The following is a 20810-nucleotide window of genomic DNA, read 5'->3' as shown; positions in this document are numbered from 1 at the left end:
CTTATTGTTATATTTGCAGGTCAGCAAGACAGCTCCGTCCACCTTCTGGGTGCACCTAAGCTAAAATTTCTTCTGGAATGGCTTCAGGACCCTCAGAGCCCTGTGCAAGAGCCATGGATTCTGCTCCTGGCTCTATGGACGTTCATTCCTACCTGGCCTTGTCTTCAGCAGCACCCAGTTTAGTGAGGGGCTCTTTCCAGTGACTGGGACACTCAGTGACACACCAACATGAGGCCCACTCTGGAGCCCGCATCCTAGGTCACAGCTTGGAAGTCTCTCTGTCCCTTTCCTTGGCATGCCTTCGGCATTACTTCTTCTCAGAGCTCTTTCTCGTTAGCATGGAGGAGGGGGCCCTCAGTGTTGACCAGAAACCCAGTGTTTTCCCTGTCTTGTCTTCCAGGCAACCAGGGTCTCCTTGGGTGAGGTTGGGTTTTTGTCACAAGGAGATAACTAGGTAGCCCCAACCCTTTTAGTCTTCTGCAAGGCCTTGGGCTTGCCCTGAGCCCTCCCCCTCTAGGAATGGCCAGGACCCCTGTTTCCCAGGGTCCCGCCTGCTTTCAGTGTGCACACAGGTTGGGCCCTGAGTTGGCCTGCACTCTGTTGGTCCAGATTACCTGGAGCAGATGGGAGAGCAGCAGCCAGTGACGCTGCCTTTCTGTCTCCCTTATGTTCTGCACACCTGGTTTGTTGGAAAGTGTCAAGACACCACCTGCCCTGAGAGGCCGATACCCACATTCTGAACCTTTCTCCAGAGCCCTGTGAAGCAGGAAGTGTGTGTGTAGAGCAGCTTGACGCCAGCATCCGGTCCTGGGGAGTCTCGCTGCTCAGTCTCTCGTAGCTCTGGCTTGAAGGTCTGCTTGCTCTTCGCCTGCCAGTTGGAGGTCCTTGCGTGCTGTGGGGTCCCAGTTTGGGACTGTGGTTGCCGCTTGTTCTTGCCTTTAATTGGTTGATTGGCAGCTGCTTGTCGGGCTTCTCCCTGGCCTTCGCTGGCACAGTTGACTTTTCCTCTGCAATCAGGACGAGCGCCGGCTTTAAGTGTCTGCCCAGGAAGAGGGGTTGTGAGCTGTAATTGTCCCCCCGTCAGGGACAGGAGTTCCTCAGAGTTGCTCTCAGGCCTTTGCTGTGGACATGGCAGAGGTGGTGAGTGACGATTGTCAAGCTGGTCCTCCCTGGAGCCTGATGGTGGTGACATAGCTGTCGCGGCTTAGAGCTTGTCCCCCACTAGGTTGTGCTGGGCGTCGCTGGCAGAGCTGGCTGTGGTGCTTCCGAGCTCTTCCTTTTCTCACTGAGGGGCTTTCAGAGGACTGGACGTTATTCTTCCTCCTACCTTCCTCTTCCTCCTGGACCACACGGAGAACCAGATGATTAGGACGACGCGGAGGACTGCACCTCCCAGTGAGGTGAGGACGGGAGCCACCAAGGACGTTCGTGCAAGCCGAGCCACAGTTTGGAGACCTGGGAACTGGACCTGCCTATGGAGGGTGAACACACAAATAAGAACGGATTCCACACACATTCCAGAAAGCAGTGGGGAGACGCAGCATGGCTGCGACAGAGCCGCTAGCAGTGCCTGGCTCTGTTGTGTGTCTTCGCTGGTCAGGCCTCCTGGATGGTTTCTCACTGTGAGCTGAGAGGCAGGCTTGCCTCAGGGCTGCAGCTCCTGAGCCCATGGCCCTGTCAAAGAACCAGTTCCATCATGGGCACCCTCAGAGCATGCCACAAGAACCACAGCCGCCCAGGACAGAGCCACATGCAGCCGTGACTGGGGCACTGGTGAACGGCTGAGGAGGGGTCAGGCCCTGCTGATGGGCTGCCACAGTAGACGGACCCGATCTTCTCCAGAGCAGTGGATTTTCAGTTAGCAAGTTGCTGGATGGCTCTCAGAATGTACATAGGATGTGAGTTTTCCTGTCATCCCTGTAGAGATCTCTACAGGGGTCCCACACCTGTGATAGGAGGAAGAACAAGTAACCCAGACCAACAGATGAACTCTGCACGGATGCTGCACAGGACTCAGAACAGAGAGCACAGTGTGTTTGCCTCCAGATCTGGCAAGGCTGTCTCCCTAGCCCCTGATTCTTCCTGACAGTACACTCTTGTCCTGGCTTTCATTCTTTTCAACTCTGAGACACTTAACGGTGGCAGTTCCACATCACTCCCTGATTTCATGGGGCACAGGACAGAAAGGGAGCCACGTGGTCACACCCTCTGTTCCATCTGAGGCTCAGCAACGCAGGACTGCTAGTCCCCAAATGAAACCTGTGCTAGTGGGATGGAGCCCAGCTGCCACTGCCAGCTGCTCCTCCACGCCCAGCCACGCTGATCCAGGCTTGGGGCAGTCCCATCCAGGTCACCTCCTATGTTGCAAACCCAAGTGCCCTTTGCTTAGGGTGTCGCCAAATAGCCAGCCTCAATGCTTCATCTGTTCAGAACACTGTGGCTGCCCCTGCCCGAGGCAGAGCATCCGCGTTGCGGTGAGCGGACTTCAGCCGGTGTCTTGCGGGTTGGCCGGCTCCGTGTCTGCAGGGATCCAGCAGCTCTGGTGCAGTGAAGCAGCACCAGCTTTCCTGCTGCAGCCTCTGACAGCCAGGCGCAGGCAGGTCGAAAGGTTCTTCGCCCATGTCCCTGTGCTCGCTGCTACTGCCCCACCCTCCGCAATCTAAATCCTGTACTTGCGGTTACAGAAAGACCTGAACATGTGTAATGGATCCAGTGTGATCCCCAGAACACGGCACCTGCTGGGGTGACCCTCACTGTCATGTCGCCTCGTGAGGCTGTGCTTTCAGCACTGGGAAACAGCCTCAGGAAGTGCAGTTTGGCCAGCTGAGCCATGCATTAGGAATTCTTTTGTGTTTAGCTGCTTTTAGTCAAAAAGCCACAGCCCCAAAAAGCTAAATGTGTGCATATAGAAAGTGCAGAAAGCCACATGGGTCTGAGGTCCAGTCTTGCAGCCACCCGGGGTTCCTGATGTGGCACAGGTGTGGTGGTTGTTCGGGGAAAGTTGTATTACGGAGGCACAGGTGTGCTCTGCTCTGTGGTCACCCGTGGCCCTGGTGAGGTACAAGCAGGATACACCCCAGGCATTCCACTATACCTCCAGTGCTCAGTAGCCACACAGACCAGGGCCACTGCCTGTGTGACACAGGTGGAGAATGCCCCAGCGCGTGGTCCTGTGGTGGCCAACCTGGCCTTAGCCGCAGCATTTTGTGAGCATTGGAGTTGTCATGGCCAGTCTCCTGGGCATAGAGGCAGGGAGGGTGGTTCATGGCCACACCCTGGTGTCTGCCTCGTGAGTCTGTTGGGCTTCTCCCCCAACTCGGGTTGATTTTCCAGCGTGTCCAGCCGGGCTCCACGCCTCTGTCTGCTCCCACCTCCCTTGCTGCTGCCCCTTTGCTCTCCGTGTCATTTTCTGGGGGTCTCTCCTGCAGGGCGTGGGTTCCTGAGAACCGTGGTTGAGCTGACCCTTTGGCTGAGGGTGTGAGGTCATGATGCTGCAGGAGCACCCACTGCCCACTACCTCTTGGAGTCTGGGACCTGACCGTCAGCTGCAGTCACAGTGGGGGTCTGGGGAGCACAGGAGGCGGATCCCACAGGTTGCAGGACAGTTTCCCTTGCTGTGTCCATGCCTCTGGCTGATGTGAGGCCCGACTCTGACTCGCCCGACGGCCTCGTTCGCGGCTGCCTGTGCCTGATGGGCTCTTTGTTTGATTCTTCTGACTTTTACTTCTGTATCTTGACCTTCTGGAGATTTTTTTTTACCTTATTCTTCTCACCCTATATTTTCCTGGATGAGGAGCAGTTTCTCTGGTAGCCAGGGTCCTGGGTCGCTGTGTGTCTGTGAGGGGCCTCTGCTTGTGTAAGTGGCTGGCCACAGCAGGCTGGCTGTGCACCTCCCAGACACATCCCATCTCTCAGGGGGACCGGGTTCCTCACCACTCCCTAAGGCTGTGCCCAGAGAACCAGCCCATCCTGTGCCTGTCCGTGGTGCTGCCCATGGTATGACCCCAGGGACCTGCCCTGGGCATTCACACCTACGGTGCTGCCCAGGGCTGTATGCTCAGGGTGTGGACAGAGCCTGCCCCGCAGTAGTCTAACTCTGTTTCTTACTGTGTGTGTTTTTGTAGCCTCTTTATTTGTTAAAAATGGCTGCTGCAGCTTGACTGTGCCTTTAGTCTTAAACTTCTGCAGCTGAAGCCCCCTTATCCTCTCCATTCTTGTCTCCTGCACCCTGGCCTCCCGTCTCCATCTCTTGAGTCTGCAGCCCTGCTGCGTGCCCCTGCAGGTCCCCAAGTGTTGCCTGAGTCACTGTCAGGGTCCCCTTGAAAACCTCAGTCATGGCGAACCTTCACAGATTACACCACCCTGTGCCCATTTATAAACACATTACTCATTGGGACCTGCGCTGTGGCGTAGTGGGTAAGGCTGCTGCCTGCAGTGCCAGCATCCCATATGGATGCTGGTTTGAGTCCTGGCTGCTCCACTTCCAATCCAGCTCTCTGCTATGTCCTGGGAAAGCAGTGGAAGATGGCCCAAGTCCTTGGGCCCCTGCACCCACATGGGAGACCTGGAAGAATCTCCCGGCTCCTGGCTTTGAATCGGCACAGCTCCTGCTGTTGTGGCCAACTGGGGAGTGAACCAGCGGGTAGAAGACCTTTCTCTCTTCCTCTTCTCTCTTCTGTGTAACTCTTTCAAGTTAATAAATAAATATTTAATTAAAAAAAAAAACTGTTTCCCACCTGTGCTGCTTTTTCTTCATTGCTGTTAATAGAAGTCCCTTCTTCAACGTTTTTCATACTAAACATTTATAAAGCAGAAGTTCTTTGTACTTTAGTGTAAGGAGACTTGTTTTCTCCCTGTGGAGAAGCTCTCTCAGCTGTCAAACAGCTGATTGGCTTCGATGCACACAAGCAACTTCAAAGGTGGAGGCTGCCTTTGTGTTGTTTTGGAAGCAGAGAGACAGCACTCCCATCCACTGGTTCACTCTCCTGATACCTGCGTCAGCAAGGCTGGGCCAGGCCAGAGTAAGGAGCCATGTGAGTGACAAGGCCCCAGCTGTTTGAGCCATCACTACTGCTTTCTCGAAGCCAGGCATTCCAGCGCGGTGCCGTAAACCCCAACCTAAATGCCCATTCCTAAGTTGCGAGTTTCTTACATTTCCAACAAAGATTTCTCTGTGCATGACTGCTAGTTCACTCATCTTCCAGGCTTATTACTTTATTGGAAAAGGTAGAGTTGTTTGTTCCACGTTACAGACTGGTGCACACTGGTTTTTGGTCTCTTTTACTTTGGCAAGTTGAAGCTGAAGCTGGGCACCCCCATCCCTTGGTAGGGCTGGCTCGGCCCCTCCTTGTGAGGTCGTCTTCTCCCTTGTCCCCAGAGGTGCCGTCGCACTGCTGTGCAGTTTTCTGCCAAGTTAGTTTAGAAATGAAATGAGCTCCAGCCCAGCTGTTGTGCTTGAACTAAAGCTCTGTGGGGGTGGTGTGCCCGAGTCTTCGAACAGTTTTGGAAGTACAGTGCAGTTGGGCTGTAGAGCTGATTTTAACGTTGCTCATTTGGTCTGTCCAAACGTGGATGCGTGGAAACCATTTTCTCATCAAGCGGTGACTTCAGCACCCACCCATACCCCTGACCTCTTCTTTGTTTTTGTAGGCGGGCGCCAATATTGACACCTGCTCGGAAGACCAGAGGACCCCTCTGATGGAGGCAGCAGAGAACAACCACTTAGATGCAGTGAAGTACCTCATCCAGGCAGGGGCCCTCGTGGAGCCAAAGGTACGGGGCTGCATAAAAGTCAGGGAGTCGTAGGGACCCTTCCTCAATGGCGTGTCTTCAGGTGCAGGCTAGCAGGCTCCTGTGTCTGACAAGAGACAAGCAGCTGGTGAGTCTGTGTGTGGAGAGTCACCTTCCCAGGCAGTGTGTGTGGCACCCAAGCAGCTGTGCATGAAAAAGAAGGAAAGGTACCCAGGCTGGAGAAGAAGCAGTGCGTAGTCTCTGCTCACAAGCGACAGTTGCAGGGACCCCACAGAAATGCCGCTGGAGCCGAGTCGCCCAGCAGAGCAGCAGGACGCAGAACCAGCAGAGCAGTCAGCTGTGGGTCTGTGTTCTTCACCTGACTGTGCAGGAAGGAGACAGAGCAGTCTCACTCCCAGCAGCATCAAAAAGAATTAAACACTTAGCAGTGCATTTAACCAAGGAGCAAAGACTTGGACACTGAAAACCACAAAGCATTGCTGAATGAAGTTAAGACACAAACAAATAGACATCCTGTGTTCATGGATTGGAAGACTTCCTGTAGTTATGACAGTGCTGCCCAAAGCAATTATAGAGTCCATGCATTCCTTCTAAAAATCCCAACAACTGGTTATTGGGTTTCTTGAAGTTTGTATTTATTTATTTGAGAGAAAGAGCAAGAGAGGTCGACAGATCCCATCTGCTGTCTCAAATCCCCTGAGTCTGTGAGTCTGGAACTTGATCTAGGTTTCCCCTGTGGGTAGTAGTTCACCATCACCTGCTGCCTCCCAGACTGCGCATCAGCAGGGAGCTGGAATCCGAATTAAAACCCAGGCGTTTCGGTATGGGATGTGCGTGCCCCAGTTGGCAGCTTAGCCACTAGACCTAACACTCATCCCTCAACAGCCTTTTGAAAATGTTTTTATTTCAAAAGTGTAGAGAAAGAAACAGAGAAAGTACTTATCCTCTGGTTCACTCCTCCAAATACCCAACACAGCCAGAGCTGGAGCCAGGAGCCAGGAACCCAGTCCAGGTCTCCATGTGGGTAGCAGGAACCCAGTTATTTGAGCCATTGCCACTGCCTTCCAGATCTGCAGTAGCAGGAAGTTGAAGCCAGGAATTGAACACAGGCACTCTGAATTCGGACACAGACTTCTTAGACCTCTTAACTACTAGACCAAAAGCCCGCTCCCCCAACAGCTTTCTTTTCAGGTACAGAAAAGCTCGTTCTAAAGTCCATATAAAATTTCAAGGGTTCTGCTATGGCCTGGGAAAGCAATAGAAGGTGACCCAAGTCCTTGGGCCTCTGCACCTGCATGGGAGACCCGGAAGAACCTCCTGGCTCCTGGCTTTGGATTGGCACAGCTCCAACTGTTGCAGCCATTTCAGGAGTGAACCACTGGATGGCGGACCTCTTTCTGCCTATGCCTCTCTGTAACTCTGCCTTTTAAATAAATAAACAAATCTTTTTAAAAAAAAAATTTCAAGGAAACTGGGGTAGCCAGACAATTATGAAAGAGATGAACACAGCTGGAGAACACATACTTCCTGATTTCAAAACTTGCTATAAAGCTACAATAATAAAAATTGTGTGGTAAAGACAGAGGTGTAAGGAGCAGAGGAAACAAAGACGCTGAGACAAACCCGTGCGTTGTTGTAGCTGCTTTTCCCCAAGGTCTGAAGACTGTGTTTTGAACAAGTGTTGCTGGGAAGCTCAGTGTCCACATCCGCCAGAAGGACGTTGGACCCTCCCGGAAGAACAGACAGTCGCAGCCGGAGTCCCAGCGCCGAGCTGTGCTGCTGACACTGCAGCTCCTCGAGGAGGCGTGGACGAGAGTTTCATGATACTGATGGGGCAGTGGGTTCTTTTTTCTTTTTCTTTTTTTTAATTTTATTATTTCATTCATTTGAGAGGTAGAGTTACAGAGAGAAAGAGAGAGAAACAGAGAGAAAGATCTTCCATTTGCTGTGCCTGTATGGGATTCCAGCGTCGCAGGTAGAGGCTTCGCCCACTGTGCTGCAGCGCCAGCCCCAGCAGCAGTGGTTTCTTGGATAGGACACCAAAAGCACAGAGAATGAAAGATAAACTTTGACAGAATTAGAAACTCTACCAGAAGACACTAGGATCAAGAACCTGTAAATCCTGTGTCTGGTGAGAGATGACCATCCTGAGTATTTAAAGACGTCTGAAAATTCAACAACAGCAGCTGGTGGTCCAGTTAAGTGATGGGCAAAGTAGACATTTCTCCAAAGAAGATCCACAAGAGTCCAGTTACACGTGGAGATGTGGTCATCACTGATGGTCCCTGGGGAAATGCAGACCTTTGGAACTGTGGGACGGCTGTTGTTCGTTGCTGGTAGAATGTGACTTGCTGCTGCTGCTGTGGCAGACGGGTGACAATCTCTCCAGCAGCTAAACGTCACCCTGTGACCCAGCAGTCCCACGTCTCGAGTGTGGGCGGAGCAGTTTTTACCCTGGCGTTGTTCGCGGTAGCGAGGTGTCCGTGGCAGGTGGAAGTACAGAGGCAGTGTGGCCTGTGCATGCCTCTCGAGGTGCAGTCAGATTCCGTCACACATGCTGCAGCACGCCTGTCTGGTTCCATCTGGGTGAGCTCCCAAAAGAAGCAGAGCTGGGGCTGAGGAGCGGGAATGCTGCTGCTTAGTGGTCAGTTTTGTTTGGGGCCAGATAGTGGTGGTGGCTGCACAAGACTGCACATGGAGTTCATGCCACTGCATTCTACACGTAAAGGGGTTTAAATGGCAAATCAAATGCCATAGATTACTGCAATAAAAATAGTTTAAAATTCTTGTCTTTCACATTATTACACCTTTTTTTCAACAAAACAAAAAATGGCCATGATCTTTAATTTATCTTCTTTTTCACATCTAGTTAAATTTTTATGATGTTTCCACATCATTAAATACTATTCTGTATCATTGCTCCAGGTAGCTATCTTGGTATTTCATGATATTATATAATCGCAAATTTGCATTTAATTTCACATTTACCTTATTTTCCACCTTTATTGTAAACGTTGCACCAGTAAACCTTTTCATAGCTACATGTTTGTGAGAGTCATTTGCTTGACTCCTTATGCTGGTTGTGGTGTAGAACTGCTGGGACACAGCACGTGTCATACTCTGACCACTGCTGCATGATGTGGTTCAGTGGTAGCAATCCTGTAAGCTGCTCTCTGGCTTTAGTTTTTTTTTATTTTTTTTATTTTTTGACAGGCAGAGCGGATAGTGAGAGAGACAGAGAGAAAGGTCTTCCTTTGTGCCGTTGGTTCACCCTCCAATGGCCGCTGCGGCCGGCTCTTCGCGCTGATCCAAAGCCAGGAGCCAGGTGCTTCTCCTGGTCTCCCATGCGGGTGCAGGGTCCAAGCACTTGGGCCATCCTCCACTGCCTTCCCGGGCCATAGCAGAGAGCTGGCCTGGAAGAGGGGCAACCGGGGTAGAATCCGGCGCCCCAACCGGGACTAGAACCCGGTGTGCCGGCACCGCAAGGCGGAGGATTAGCCTGTTAAGCCGTGGCGCCAGCCTGGCTTTAGTTTTTTGTTTTTGTTTGTTTACTATTGTAATTTGCTCTTGTTGACATCGAGTCAATTTGTTTTTTTAAATTTGAGAGGCAGAGACAGATTCAAAGGTTCTAGCTGCTGGTTCACTCCCCATATGCCCACAGTAGTGCTCGCTGGGGCAAATCTGGGAACTGGGAACTCTGTCCGAGTCTCCCTCGTGTGGAGCCCTAGCCCGGACTCAGACTGACTCCCTTCTCTGAAACAAGGTGCAGTTTCTCCAGCAGACTACACACCGTCCCCAGGGTCAGCATTTTCTGTATCTGTTTGCATATGTTAGGAATATTTTCCAAGTCTTCATTTGGTTCTTTGTTTTTATTAGCTTTTGAGATATAAAAGCCTTTACTCTTTTTTCTTTTTTCTTTTATTCATTTAAAAGAGTTACAGAGAGGTGGAAAGACAGAGATATTTTCCATCTGCTTGTTCACTCCCCAGATGGCTACAATGGCCAAGGTTGGCCAGGCCAAAGCCAAGAGCCAGGAGCTTCATTTGGGTCTCCCACATGGGTTCAGAGGCCCAAGTGCTTGGAACATTTTCCACTGCTTTTCCCAGGCCATCAGCAGGGAGCTGGATTTTAAGTGGAGCAGTGGGGACTAGAACCGGCGCCTGTATGGGATGCTGGCGTTGAAGCCTTTAACTTTTTACAGCTGATTAAGGTGGGTAGGAACACTTTCTGTGGTGGGGAGTGGATGAGCTCCATGTTTATCCAGCACGCTGCTGGCTGGTGCCAAAGCTGAGCACCACTAAAAAGCAAAGCCTGCAGAGGGCTGTCCATGACCCTCCTGGAGCTGGAAGCTGTGTGGAATGGTGCCGGTGCTGGTGGAGCAGATGTCTGAAGCAAATTCATGGATGGGCTGGACAGATTGGATGATGCAGAGTCGAGAGCAGTGAAGGCTGCAAACAAGCTGTGGGACCACATCACATTGACGTCATAGAAGCACACACGAGAGAGCAAGAGAGTGCCTGGTGGCAAGAGTGTGCTGAAGAAATAAGGGTCATAAGCGACCCAGATCCAGGGATGCACACTGTCGAGATCCTAGAGACGGAGCAAGCTGAGCAGGCGAGCGTTAGCAATGCCCCCTCAGAACAGAGAGGAGCTCCCAACAGCAGCCAAGCCGGAGCCGCACGTGCCGGGGCTTGGGAGGAAGTTTCCACTGTGGTGAGCCGAAACCCCAAGAGCGTCCATCCAACAAACACATCCTTCAGAGAAAGAGGGTGAATTCAAACCTGTCGGATAATAGCAGACGGGCCTGTCGGAGGGTTCGCACAAGGGAAGTAGCACACACAGAGCTATTTTCTTCAGCAAGGCTGTGTAAGGCAGAGGTGACGTTAGAGTTAGTGCACATCTTGAAGTAGAAGATCGGCCCCGGCAGCCCAGAGCAGGGCAGTGTGCAGATGGACGGGTGCTGTAGGAAGGTTTCAATGCAGGAAATGCCAGTCGACTGAGAAGTCAGAGATGTTGGATTCCTGAGAGAGTACCAAGGACACAGGAAGAAATACAGCGTCTCAGGGAAGAGGTGGAATTCAGAAACATGATTTGTCCATTGAGAATAAAGGAAACGAGGGAAAATTTACAGACAAAGAGGAAACGGCAGAGTGCCAGCTTTAAAACAGGCTACCGTGTCCCACTGGGCCCTCAGACTGCACAGCCTGGGAGGAAGGCAGAACCTGTGGCTGCAGCACGCACTCGAGGTAGGGAACAGGTGTTGGGGCCGGCCTGACGGCTGGTTGCAGGGGGCAGTACTTACAGAAAGTGGCAGGCAGCGTGCCCTTGTGATCGCACTGGGGAGGAGTTTCTTAAATCAGACATAAAATAATAACTCAAGCACCTTGGAAGTTAAACAGAAACAGAGTCAGAAATTTTGTTTAAAGGCATAACAAGCACATGAAAAAGCAGGTTACAAAATGAGAGGCGGTTTTGCAACATGCTGGCAAGAGATAATATCCAAAACTGGAAGAGACTCGTGAATAAAATAACCTGCAGGGGTGCTGGGCAGCAACATGGACGTAAGCCAGACAGTTCCTGGAGGAGAGGCCCTGCGTGTGAGAAGACGTCTGGCCTTTCTGGACCTGTTGAGACGCCACTTTATAGCCAGCGCTTTCTGTGCACTCAGCCGAGGACCCTTCCTGGCTGTGGTGGGCTGCTTGTGGGCTGTCCTGGCGCAGTTCTCACCAACCAGCTGAGGTGCAGCTGTTGTCAGGGTTGGGAGACACCACCGCCAGCCTCACACACACACAGATGAGACGTGTCCACGCACGGTGCATGGAACAAGTAAGTCTTTCTCCGCTAGGATTACATAAACTAGAGCCTTTCCTGTCTGTTAAAATAAATGAGCAAGTGCTGTCTGCTCTCTGAGGGAGATGTCAGCAGATGGCGCCCTGTGATGTGGCCATTCTGAAGCACACAGCCATCATGTATGTCCCATGCACAGTGACACTGTCAGGAGACGCATCTGATTGACAGATAGTGGGTTCAGGATGGTGACTGCCTCTGGGGAGGTGGGGAGACAAATGGCACTGGGGTCTGTGTTGGGTGTTCCCGGAGGATGGTGGGATCGCGACCTCATGGGGTTTGTGTCTGAAATTGTCATAGCTGTCTCCCCTGGATGAACTGAATGACGACCTTCAGCCCGCCCTGCCACTTTCGCTATGGCTTCTGTAGGTTCTCTTGGTCCTCCTTCAGAGAAGGCCAGGCCTCTTCTAGGATTCTGCTTTCCTGCCTTGTGTTACAGGTCTCACACACCTCTGGCCTCTTCCACAAAGGCTCCTCCAGCCGTGTGCACCATCCCGGCTGCAGCCTGTCCAGACAACAGAGGACACTTGAAGATGACGCAGACTTTTTCTTTTTCTTTTTTTTTCTTGTTTTTTAGATTTATTTATTAATTTGAAAGGGATATACAGAGAGAGAAGGAGAGGCAGAGAGAGAGGTCTTCCTCCCCAGTTGGCCACAATGGCTGGAGCTACGCCAATCCGGAGCCAGGAGCTTCTTCCAGGTCTCCCATGTCGGTACAGGGGCCCAAAGACTTGAGCCATCTTCCAGATGGCTATCCCAGCAGAGAGCTGGATCGGAAGTGGAGCAGCTGGGACTCAAACTGGCACCCATATGGGATGCCTGCACTGCAGGCAATGGCTTTACCTGCTATGCCACAGCGCTGGCCCTGAGGCAAACCTTTGAACCAATAAGCACACCGTTTTCTTTGTCCCAGTCTGTACTCCAGTAGTGTGGGCCAAGTGCAGGCTCTTGAGAGAGGCCAGAGTTCTGAGCAGTGGTGTGTGAGGTCCGGTTGTGCTCTGAAACCTGTAAAATGACAGAGCTCAGAACAGTGCAGCCCAGTGTCACCGCCATAGCCTCACGACTCTGACCGTCGCTGCTTCTCCTGGGACTGCCTGACCTGACCTCCCTGTGATGTTTTTTTTGTTGTTTTTTATTTGAAAGGCAGAGTTACAGAGAGGGAAAGACAGAGATTGATCTTCCATCTGCTGGCTTGCTGCTCCGATGGGCGCAGTGGCCAGGGCTGGGCCAGGCCAAAGCCAGGAGCTGCATTCAGGGCTGTCACATGGATGGCAGGGCCCAAACACTTGGTCCCTTCTGTGGCTTTTCTCAGGCACATTAGCAGGGAGCCGGGTTGGAACTGGAGCAGCCAGGACTTAAACCGGTGCCTGTATGGGATGCCAGCATGGGAGGTGGTGGCTTTACCTGCTGTGTCACATCAACCGCCCCCCACCCCCATTTTTGTCTTTTTGTTTTGAGAAATTTGATCAGCGTGGACTCTTGGTTGTCCTCAGGTAACACTGGTAGAAGCAGGGAGAAGGTTCTCACGGCAGCCTCAGGCAATGGAAGTGGGCAGGTGGCCGGGACGCGGTTGCTGCTTCCTCCAAATACTGTGTTACATTCTGCCGTGTGGGTGTCAGCTCCTGGGGCAGCCACCCCGGGGTCACTGTTGGAGCCGCTCACCCTGCATATTGGCTGAAACAAGAAGCCTGGACTGTCCCTGGGTCCTGCCCAGTCCACAGGGGCAGGAACTTGTGGGGTCATCATCTTTTGTTTATTTATTTATTTATTTATTGACAGGCAGAGTGTATAGTGAGAGAGAGACAGAGAGGAAGGTCTTCGTTTTCCATTGGTTCACCCTCCAGTGGCGCTGCGGCCGGCGCATCGCACTGATCCAAAGCCAGGAGCCAGGTGCTTCTCCTGGTCTCCCATGCAGGTGCAGGGTCCAAGGACTTGGGCCATCCTCCACTGCACTCCTGGGCCATAGCAGAGAGCTGGACAGGAAGAGGAGTGACCGGGACAGAATCCGGCACCCCGACTGGGACTAGAACCCGGTGTGCTGGCGCCGCAGGTGGAGGATTAGCCTATTGAGCCGTGACGCCGGCCAGGGTCATCATCTTTGCACCTGCAGGTTTGTGTTGAAGGTAGCAGGGTTTTCACCACCCAAGGCTCTGTCTTGGCATCAGAAGTGCAGTGCATAAGGGCTATGCCCTTGGGGCCGTGCAGCCTTGGGGAATGCTGCCTCCTCAGCATGCAACTCCTTGTCATGCAACAAGAACTTGTTGGAAGAAGGGTTCCCTAAGGCCCCGGACGTGGCCTCCTCTTGTACGTGTGAGTGTGGGTTCTCTGGACCAAAGCAGCCTTTGTGTTACAGGATGCAGAGGGCTCCACCTGTTTGCACTTGGCTGCCAAGAAGGGACATTATGATGTGGTTCAGTATCTGCTTTCAAATGGACAAATGGACGTCAACTGCCAGGTACAGCCATGCCCACCCCGTGGTGGCCTCCGTTCTTCCCGCTCATGGTCACCTCTGGTCCATACAAGGCCCTTTGTCTCCCCAGTTTCCTCCTTCCCTGCCTACTCTGCTGCGTGGCCACCATACTGAGCCTGGCAGTTCACTGCTCCCTTCCTGGCCGCCTGTGTTGCCTCACCCCTCAGATCTTTGGATGTCACAGCTGCATGTCCAGGACAGCCCCTGCCCTCCCTCTGACACTCGCTTCCTCGGCTCTGTTTGTCCCCATATTGCTGGCCCAGCCTCCATGTGTGTCCACCTGTCTAAGTTAACCTACAGCCAGTGCCACAGGACTTGTTCTCCTTAACCTGTGACTGGCAGTGCCTGATCAGTGCGTGGTGCACAACACCCGTAGACAGCTGGTGAGCAAGCAAGTGGCCGCAGAAGGCCAGGTTTCAAAGCACTGCGCCAGCACCGGTCCCTCCCACCCAGATCTCAGCTCTCGCTGGGTCTCCGTGTTCACACTCATCTGTCCCTCATGGCCCACCTGCCTTAGCCCAGGCAGTGCCTCCTGCTCAGTTGTTCAGAACCAGCTCCCATGCCACCCAGAAACGGCTTCTCTCCCAGAAACAGCAGCTCCTGCGAGACTTCCCCAGTTCCGAGCCCCTCTGCCCTACTGGAGTGCGGCCTGGGCCCCATGTCCTCTGTCGTGCTCCATGGCCTTCCAGCATCACAGCACTGCTCACTGAGTTGGCTCGTGAGGCTGTGCCCGTGGCCGACCCGTAGGGAGGCTGCGTGTGCACTCGGGACCTGTGGGGCCGTGGTGTGTGCCGAGGAATTGGAACATGCCTCTCGGTTCCTGGAAACTCTTTGTGGACTGAATTAAATCACTAGAGCCACTGAAGGGTCTCCGTGTGGAGGGCAGGGCTGTCCGCTCCTCGGGCCACAGGTCTGATCAGCTCAGCGGGGCCTTCTGGGCCCTGCCCTGCTGGGAGCAGTACGGACTCCCTATCCGTCTGCCTGTCTGCAGCCCCTGGCTGTGCTCTGACCTGGTCCCTGGCTCTCGTGCACTGCCCGCTCTGTGGGGCTCAGAGATGCAGAAACCCTGCGGCCTGTGGTCTGGGAGCTGCCTTTCTGACACTGGGTGTGTGGAGGTGTCCTCCCAGATGTCTCCCTCAGTGTTGAGCACAGCAGCTGGGGCTGGGACTGGTCTGTGCTGGCTCCCCCACCCTCCTCTGCCGCATGGGCAGTGTCTGGAGACTTCTCTTTTCTACTGTGCCATCCAGCAGCCCTGACAGGTTTGTGTTTCCTTCTCTGCCGTTAGGATGATGGAGGCTGGACACCTATGATTTGGGCCACCGAGTACAAGCACGTGGACCTCGTGAAGCTGCTGTTGTCCAAGGGCTCTGACATCAACATCCGGGACAATGTGAGTCTCTGATGGTCACAGACTTCCTGGAGCCAGAGCCAAAAGGGGTGGTGCCCTCTTGCTGACCATGCACTTGTCCTTGTCTGGAAGCACAGCCCCAGCTCCCAGCAGTGCGCTGACCTCTCCTGCGCTGACACACAGGATCTGTGTTTGGAGGGTGCCCTGGACTGGGCTACCAGTTGCTCCTTCTCCTTCCTGCTCACTCATCAGGTCCCTGTGACAGGGACCCAGGAAGAACCCAGGAAGGCAGATCCTGGCTTGTGGCCTCTCAGTGCTGCCACAGATTTCAGTGGCTCTACCTGTAGTTGCTGCCATGAAGGAGAAAGTGAAGGGAATTGTTGACCAATCATGGCTTTTTGGACCGTGACAGTGGTCACTGTTGTAGGTCTAAGCTGTTTGCCGGAAAACAGGGCTTGCATTCGACAGCGTGTGAGAGCCTCGAGGACCGCAGGAAGGCAGGTGTGGGTGCGGCATTGCAGTAGAAAGTGAGGGGAGGGTCTCTGGCCAGACACAGACGGGATCTGCTGCAGCGTCAGAAGGCAGACGTGAGAAGTCCCGTGACAACCGAGGAAGCTTGGAGCACGGTTCAGCCCCATCTGAGACAGCGCTCCTTGCTCAGCAGCCTGGAGCGTGAGCAAGTGCTGTTGGCTCCTGGCCACACTCTGACCCCCATACGCAGGCACAAACCCAGCCGTGCTCCCCAGCTCCTGGTGGGTACACAGCCTGTGCTGTGGGCTCCATGGCCTGGTGTCAGCCCTCTGAGCTGTTTCTGCGATGGTCCCTCCGAACTTGTTGGTTGCTTCACAGCCATGGTGAGACCAGAGCAGAGAGTGAGGAGCTGGAGCTATGCCATGGGAGCATTTAGAAGAGGGCAGGAGGGGTGCAGGTGACAGGTTCGGGTCTGGTGTGGCACAGTCATGGCTGCCTTGCTCGCACCATCCCCATGTCCTTGGGCAGTTGAGCATGGTGTTGCATTGCGTGCTAGCTTCAGGCTGACTGGCGGTCTGGAGGCTCAGGCAGTGCAGGGTGTCCAGTGATGCTTGGTTGTGGCTGTAGCTTTGCTGGTGTGTAGTTGGTAGACTGCATTTGAAGAGTACCTTTGGTGAGGTTGTACCCACAAACCAGCTCTATGATCATGACAGAGATCTCATCATTTTTTTCGCCTGGCTGCCCTGTCGCCTGTGTGTCAATTATGCATCACAGGGCCTGTTCCGTGCAGCACACTTACTGGAGATGCTCCGTGCTAACACCTCTTGGTGAACTCTTGTTTGTTCGTTTGTTTTAAGATTTATTTATTTATTTGAGAGGTGGAGTTACAGAGAGAGAGGGAGAGACAGGAATAGAGGTCTCCCATGATCTGATTCACTCCCCAAGTGGCTGCAATGGCCAGAGCTGAGCCCATCCAAAGCCAGGAGTCCAGGTCTCCCACACGGGTGGCAGGGGCCCAATCATTTGGGCCATCTTCTGCTGCTTTCCCAGGCACATCAACAGGGAGCTGGATTGGAAGTGGAGCAGCTGGGACTCGAACTGGCACCCATATGGGATGTTGGCACTGCAGGCGGTGGCTCAACCTGCCATAGCACCAGCTCCCTCTTGGTGAACTCTTGCCTTGTGCCTCGTGTGGGCTGTCGGCACACACAGCTGCTGCAAGCATTTGTTTCTGCTGAGTAGAAAGGAAGTGCTGGTGGTTGTGCCCTGTGTTGTGCACGAGGGTTCTGCTCAGGAGCAGCTGGTATGGTCATTCTTTTCATTTTGGCAGATGTGCAGTGCTCTCTGTTGTGGTTTTACCTTGATTTGGCTTTGTGTGAATTTGGCTGTATGAAGACCAGTGGCCTTAATAGCTGTTCTTCTGTTTCCTTGAGTGAGGGTCTTTTCAGGTCTCCTGCTCGTTTCTTATTGGGTGGTTTATGTCGTTCTTCTCAGGTTTGAGAGTTTACACCCTGGGGTCATGTGCCCATCATGCATGCTCTTTGCCATCTGCCTTTGGAGTGCACAGGTTTTCCATTGCGATCGAGTCCAGGCTGCCCTCCTTGCGTGGGTCCTGCTCTTCGTGTTTTATTTGCAAAATTATGGTGCAGCCCAGGACTGCGACATTCTCTCTGTTTTCTTTATGGTTTTAGGTTTCACATCTTGGTGTGTGATTTGCATGACTCAGTTTACATATAATGTGCAAGGTGTGGCTTACAGCATCAAATGTCTAGTGCCAGCGCTGTCTGTAGAGAAAGGTGCCCCTTGGCGAGGACCCAGCTGCTGTCAAGTGTGAGTTAATGCTGGGGTTAGTGCTGTTCATCCGAGCACGAATCAGTGCTGTGCTCTTGGTTTTGGTCTTTTTTTTAAAGATATATTTTTTATTTCTTTGAAACCCAGAGTTATAAAGAAAGAGACATGGAGAGGAAGATCTCCCATCTCTGGGCTAGGCCAGGACAAAGCCAGGAGCCCGGAGCTTCTTCCAGCTATTCTGCACGGATGCAGGGGCCCAACACTTGTACCATTTTCTGCTGCTTTTCCCGGCACATTAGCAGGGAGCTGGATTGGAAATGGAGCAGCCAGGTCTTGAATGGCACCCATATGGGATGCTGACATCGTAGGCAGAGATGTAAGCTATACCATAATACCTGCCCCATGAATTAGTGCTGTTTATCCAGTGTGAGTTAGTACTGGCATCCTCTTCATGTGTCTGTTTTCATACCAGGGACATGCTTTTTGATTGGGGGGTGTGTGTGTGTAAAAACACGGAAATTCTCCCATCCACAGATTTACTTTTACTCAACAGCGGCCAAGACTCCATCCAGGGCTTTCACGTGGGTGGCAGGGATTCAGGTTCCTGAGCCATCACCTGCTGCCCAGGGAGCAGTTGGATTGGAACTGTGGCTGAGACCGCAGCCCAGCACTCCGTGTGGGACTCGTGCGTGCCAAGCAGCGTGTCCGTGCTGTGCACACACCTGCCCTGAAGGTTCTTAGAGCTTTGCATGTGCTGCAGCCCTGCACCCACCCTTGTGATGTTCGCAGGGAGGATCTGTAATTTTTTTCTCTCCTGGCCAGTTTTAAGTTTTTCATCACTAGACTTTATACTTTGATAATAATATTCGTTGGCATCTTGTGTGTGAGTGCATTTAGGATTTGGTGTATTTTTTGGATCTGTATATTTATTTAGAGTTCATTAGTTTTGTTCAAATGCTGTCTGCCCACCCCTCTTTGGCACTCCAGTCACGGTGTCAGGGACTCTGGTTGCTCCAAAGCCCCCTGATGCTCTTTGCAGTTTTTAAGGTGAGTTTTCACTGTTTTTGTTGGTGTGTCCTTGGGTTCACTCCTCTTCTGCAGCACTGATGTTGCTGCTGGTCTCAGCCAGGTTTTTTTTTTTTTTTTTTTTTTTATAGATTTACTTATTTATTTGAAAGGCAGAGTTACAGAGAGACAGAGGCAGAGAGAGAGAGGTAGAGAGAGGTCTTCCATCCACTGGTTCACTCCCCAAATGAATGCAACAGCCAGAGCTGTGCCGATCTGAAGCCAGGAGCCAGGAGTTTCTTCTGCGTCTCCCATGCGGTGCAGGGGCCCAAGGACTTGGGCCATCTTCCACTGCTTTCCCAGGCCACAGCAGAGAGCTGGATTGGAAGTGGAGCAGCTGGGATTTGAACCAGTGCCCAAATGGGATGCTTGCATTGCACTGCAGGCTGCAGCTTTACCAGCTACGCCACAGTGCCAGCTCCTGATGTATTTTCATTTCAAGCAGACAAGTGGCTCTCAGCCTTCAAAGTCTATTCTGACATGTCTCTTTCTCATTTACAACATGTGGATACAGCTACACACGGCTCTGACACGTCTGTGTGTGTTTGGGGCATGTCGCGTACTGCTACACAGGGCCCTGACCTGTCTCTCTCCATCTGTGGGGCATGTCAAGTACAGCTACACAATGGCTCTGACACGCCTGTTCGTGTTGGGATATGTCGAGTACCGCTACACAGGTCTCTGACCTGTCTCTTTCCATCTTTGGGGCATGTCAAGTACAGCTACACATGTCTGTCTGTCTTTGGGGCGTGTTGAGTACAGCTACACGTGGCTCTGATACATTGTCCATGTTTGGGGCATGTCAAGTACTGCCCCTGCTCACAGGAGACAGGGTTCTGACCTGTCTCTCTCCATCTGTGGGGCATGTCAAGTACAGCTACACACGGCTCTGACACGTCTGTGTGTGTTTGGGGCATGTCGCGTACTGCTACACAGGGCCCTGACCTGTCTCTCTCCATCTGTGGGGCATGTCAAGTATAGCTACACACGGCTCTGACACGTCTGTGTGTGTTTGGGGCATGTCGCGTACTGCTACACAGGGCCCTGACCTGTCTCTCTCCATCTGTGGGGCATGTCAAGTACAGCTACACAATGGCTCTGACACGCCTGTTCGTGTTGGGATATGTCGAGTACCGCTACACAGGTCTCTGACCTGTCTCTTTCCATCTTTGGGGCATGTCAAGTACAGCTACACATGTCTGTCTGTCTTTGGGGCGTGTTGAGTACAGCTACACGTGGCTCTGATACATTGTCCATGTTTGGGGCATGTCAAGTACTGCCCCTGCTCACAGGAGACAGGGTTCTGACCTGTCTCTCTCCATCTGTGGGGCATGTCAAGTACAGCTACACACGGCTCTGACACGTCTGTGTGTGTTTGGGGCATGTCGCGTACTGCTACACAGGGCCCTGACCTGTCTCTCTCCATCTGTGGGGCATGTCAAGTATAGCTACACACGGCTCTGACACGTCTGTGTGTGTTTGGGGCATGTCGCGTACTGCTACACAGGGCCCTGACCTGTCTCTCTCCATCTGTGGGGCATGTCAAGTATAGCTACACACGGCTCTGACACGTCTGTGTGTGTTTGGGGCATGTCGCGTACTGCTACACAGGGCCCTGACCTGTCTCTCTCCATCTGTGGGGCATGTCAAGTATAGCTACACACGGCTCTGACACGTCTGTGTGTGTTTGGGGCGTGTCAAGTGCTGCTCCACAGGGCCCTGATGTGTCTGTGCATGTTTGGGGCCTCAGGTGCTGGTGCCGACGCCTGTGTCAGCTCTGTTTGGATGGTTGGGTTTCTGTCCTCGCTGTGTCCTTTGCTTGTCTGCCGGTCTGGATGCTAGACAGTGTGGACGTTGCCATGAAGGCTGCTGGGAGGGTTTGTCTTCCTGTTAGTAACCCCGGGCTTTGCTCTGGGCTGCAGGTAAGCTCTTAAAGGTCCATTCCACTGTGTGGGATTTTGCATTTCAGGCTTGTTGGGTCTGGAACAGCCCTTTTCTTGGGTGATATTGCCCACCACCAAGACAAGTCGCTCCTGGGGCTGGGCACTGGCTCTAGGGCACTCCTCA

At 52.9% G+C, this 20810-nt stretch overlaps 1 protein-coding gene across 11 annotated transcripts in view; it reads left to right on the top strand.

Moving 5' to 3' along the window:
- The window catches only part of EHMT1 (euchromatic histone lysine methyltransferase 1), a 174205-nt gene that overhangs the window by 134788 nt on the left and 18607 nt on the right, over positions 1-20810 (top strand). For all 11 annotated transcript variants that reach the window (XM_062207135.1, XM_062207134.1, XM_062207133.1 and 8 more), the window contains 3 exons: positions 5650-5772; positions 13952-14053; positions 15354-15458. In XM_062207135.1, coding sequence (XP_062063119.1) covers positions 5650-5772; positions 13952-14053; positions 15354-15458 — 330 coding nt within the window. The remainder of the gene's footprint in view (positions 1-5649; positions 5773-13951; positions 14054-15353; positions 15459-20810) is intronic.

Source organism: Lepus europaeus, chromosome 12 (genome assembly GCF_033115175.1).
Source record: "Lepus europaeus isolate LE1 chromosome 12, mLepTim1.pri, whole genome shotgun sequence".
In the NCBI taxonomy this organism is placed as follows: Eukaryota; Metazoa; Chordata; class Mammalia; order Lagomorpha; family Leporidae; genus Lepus; species Lepus europaeus.
This window is presented reverse-complemented; position numbering and strand designations above follow the sequence as displayed.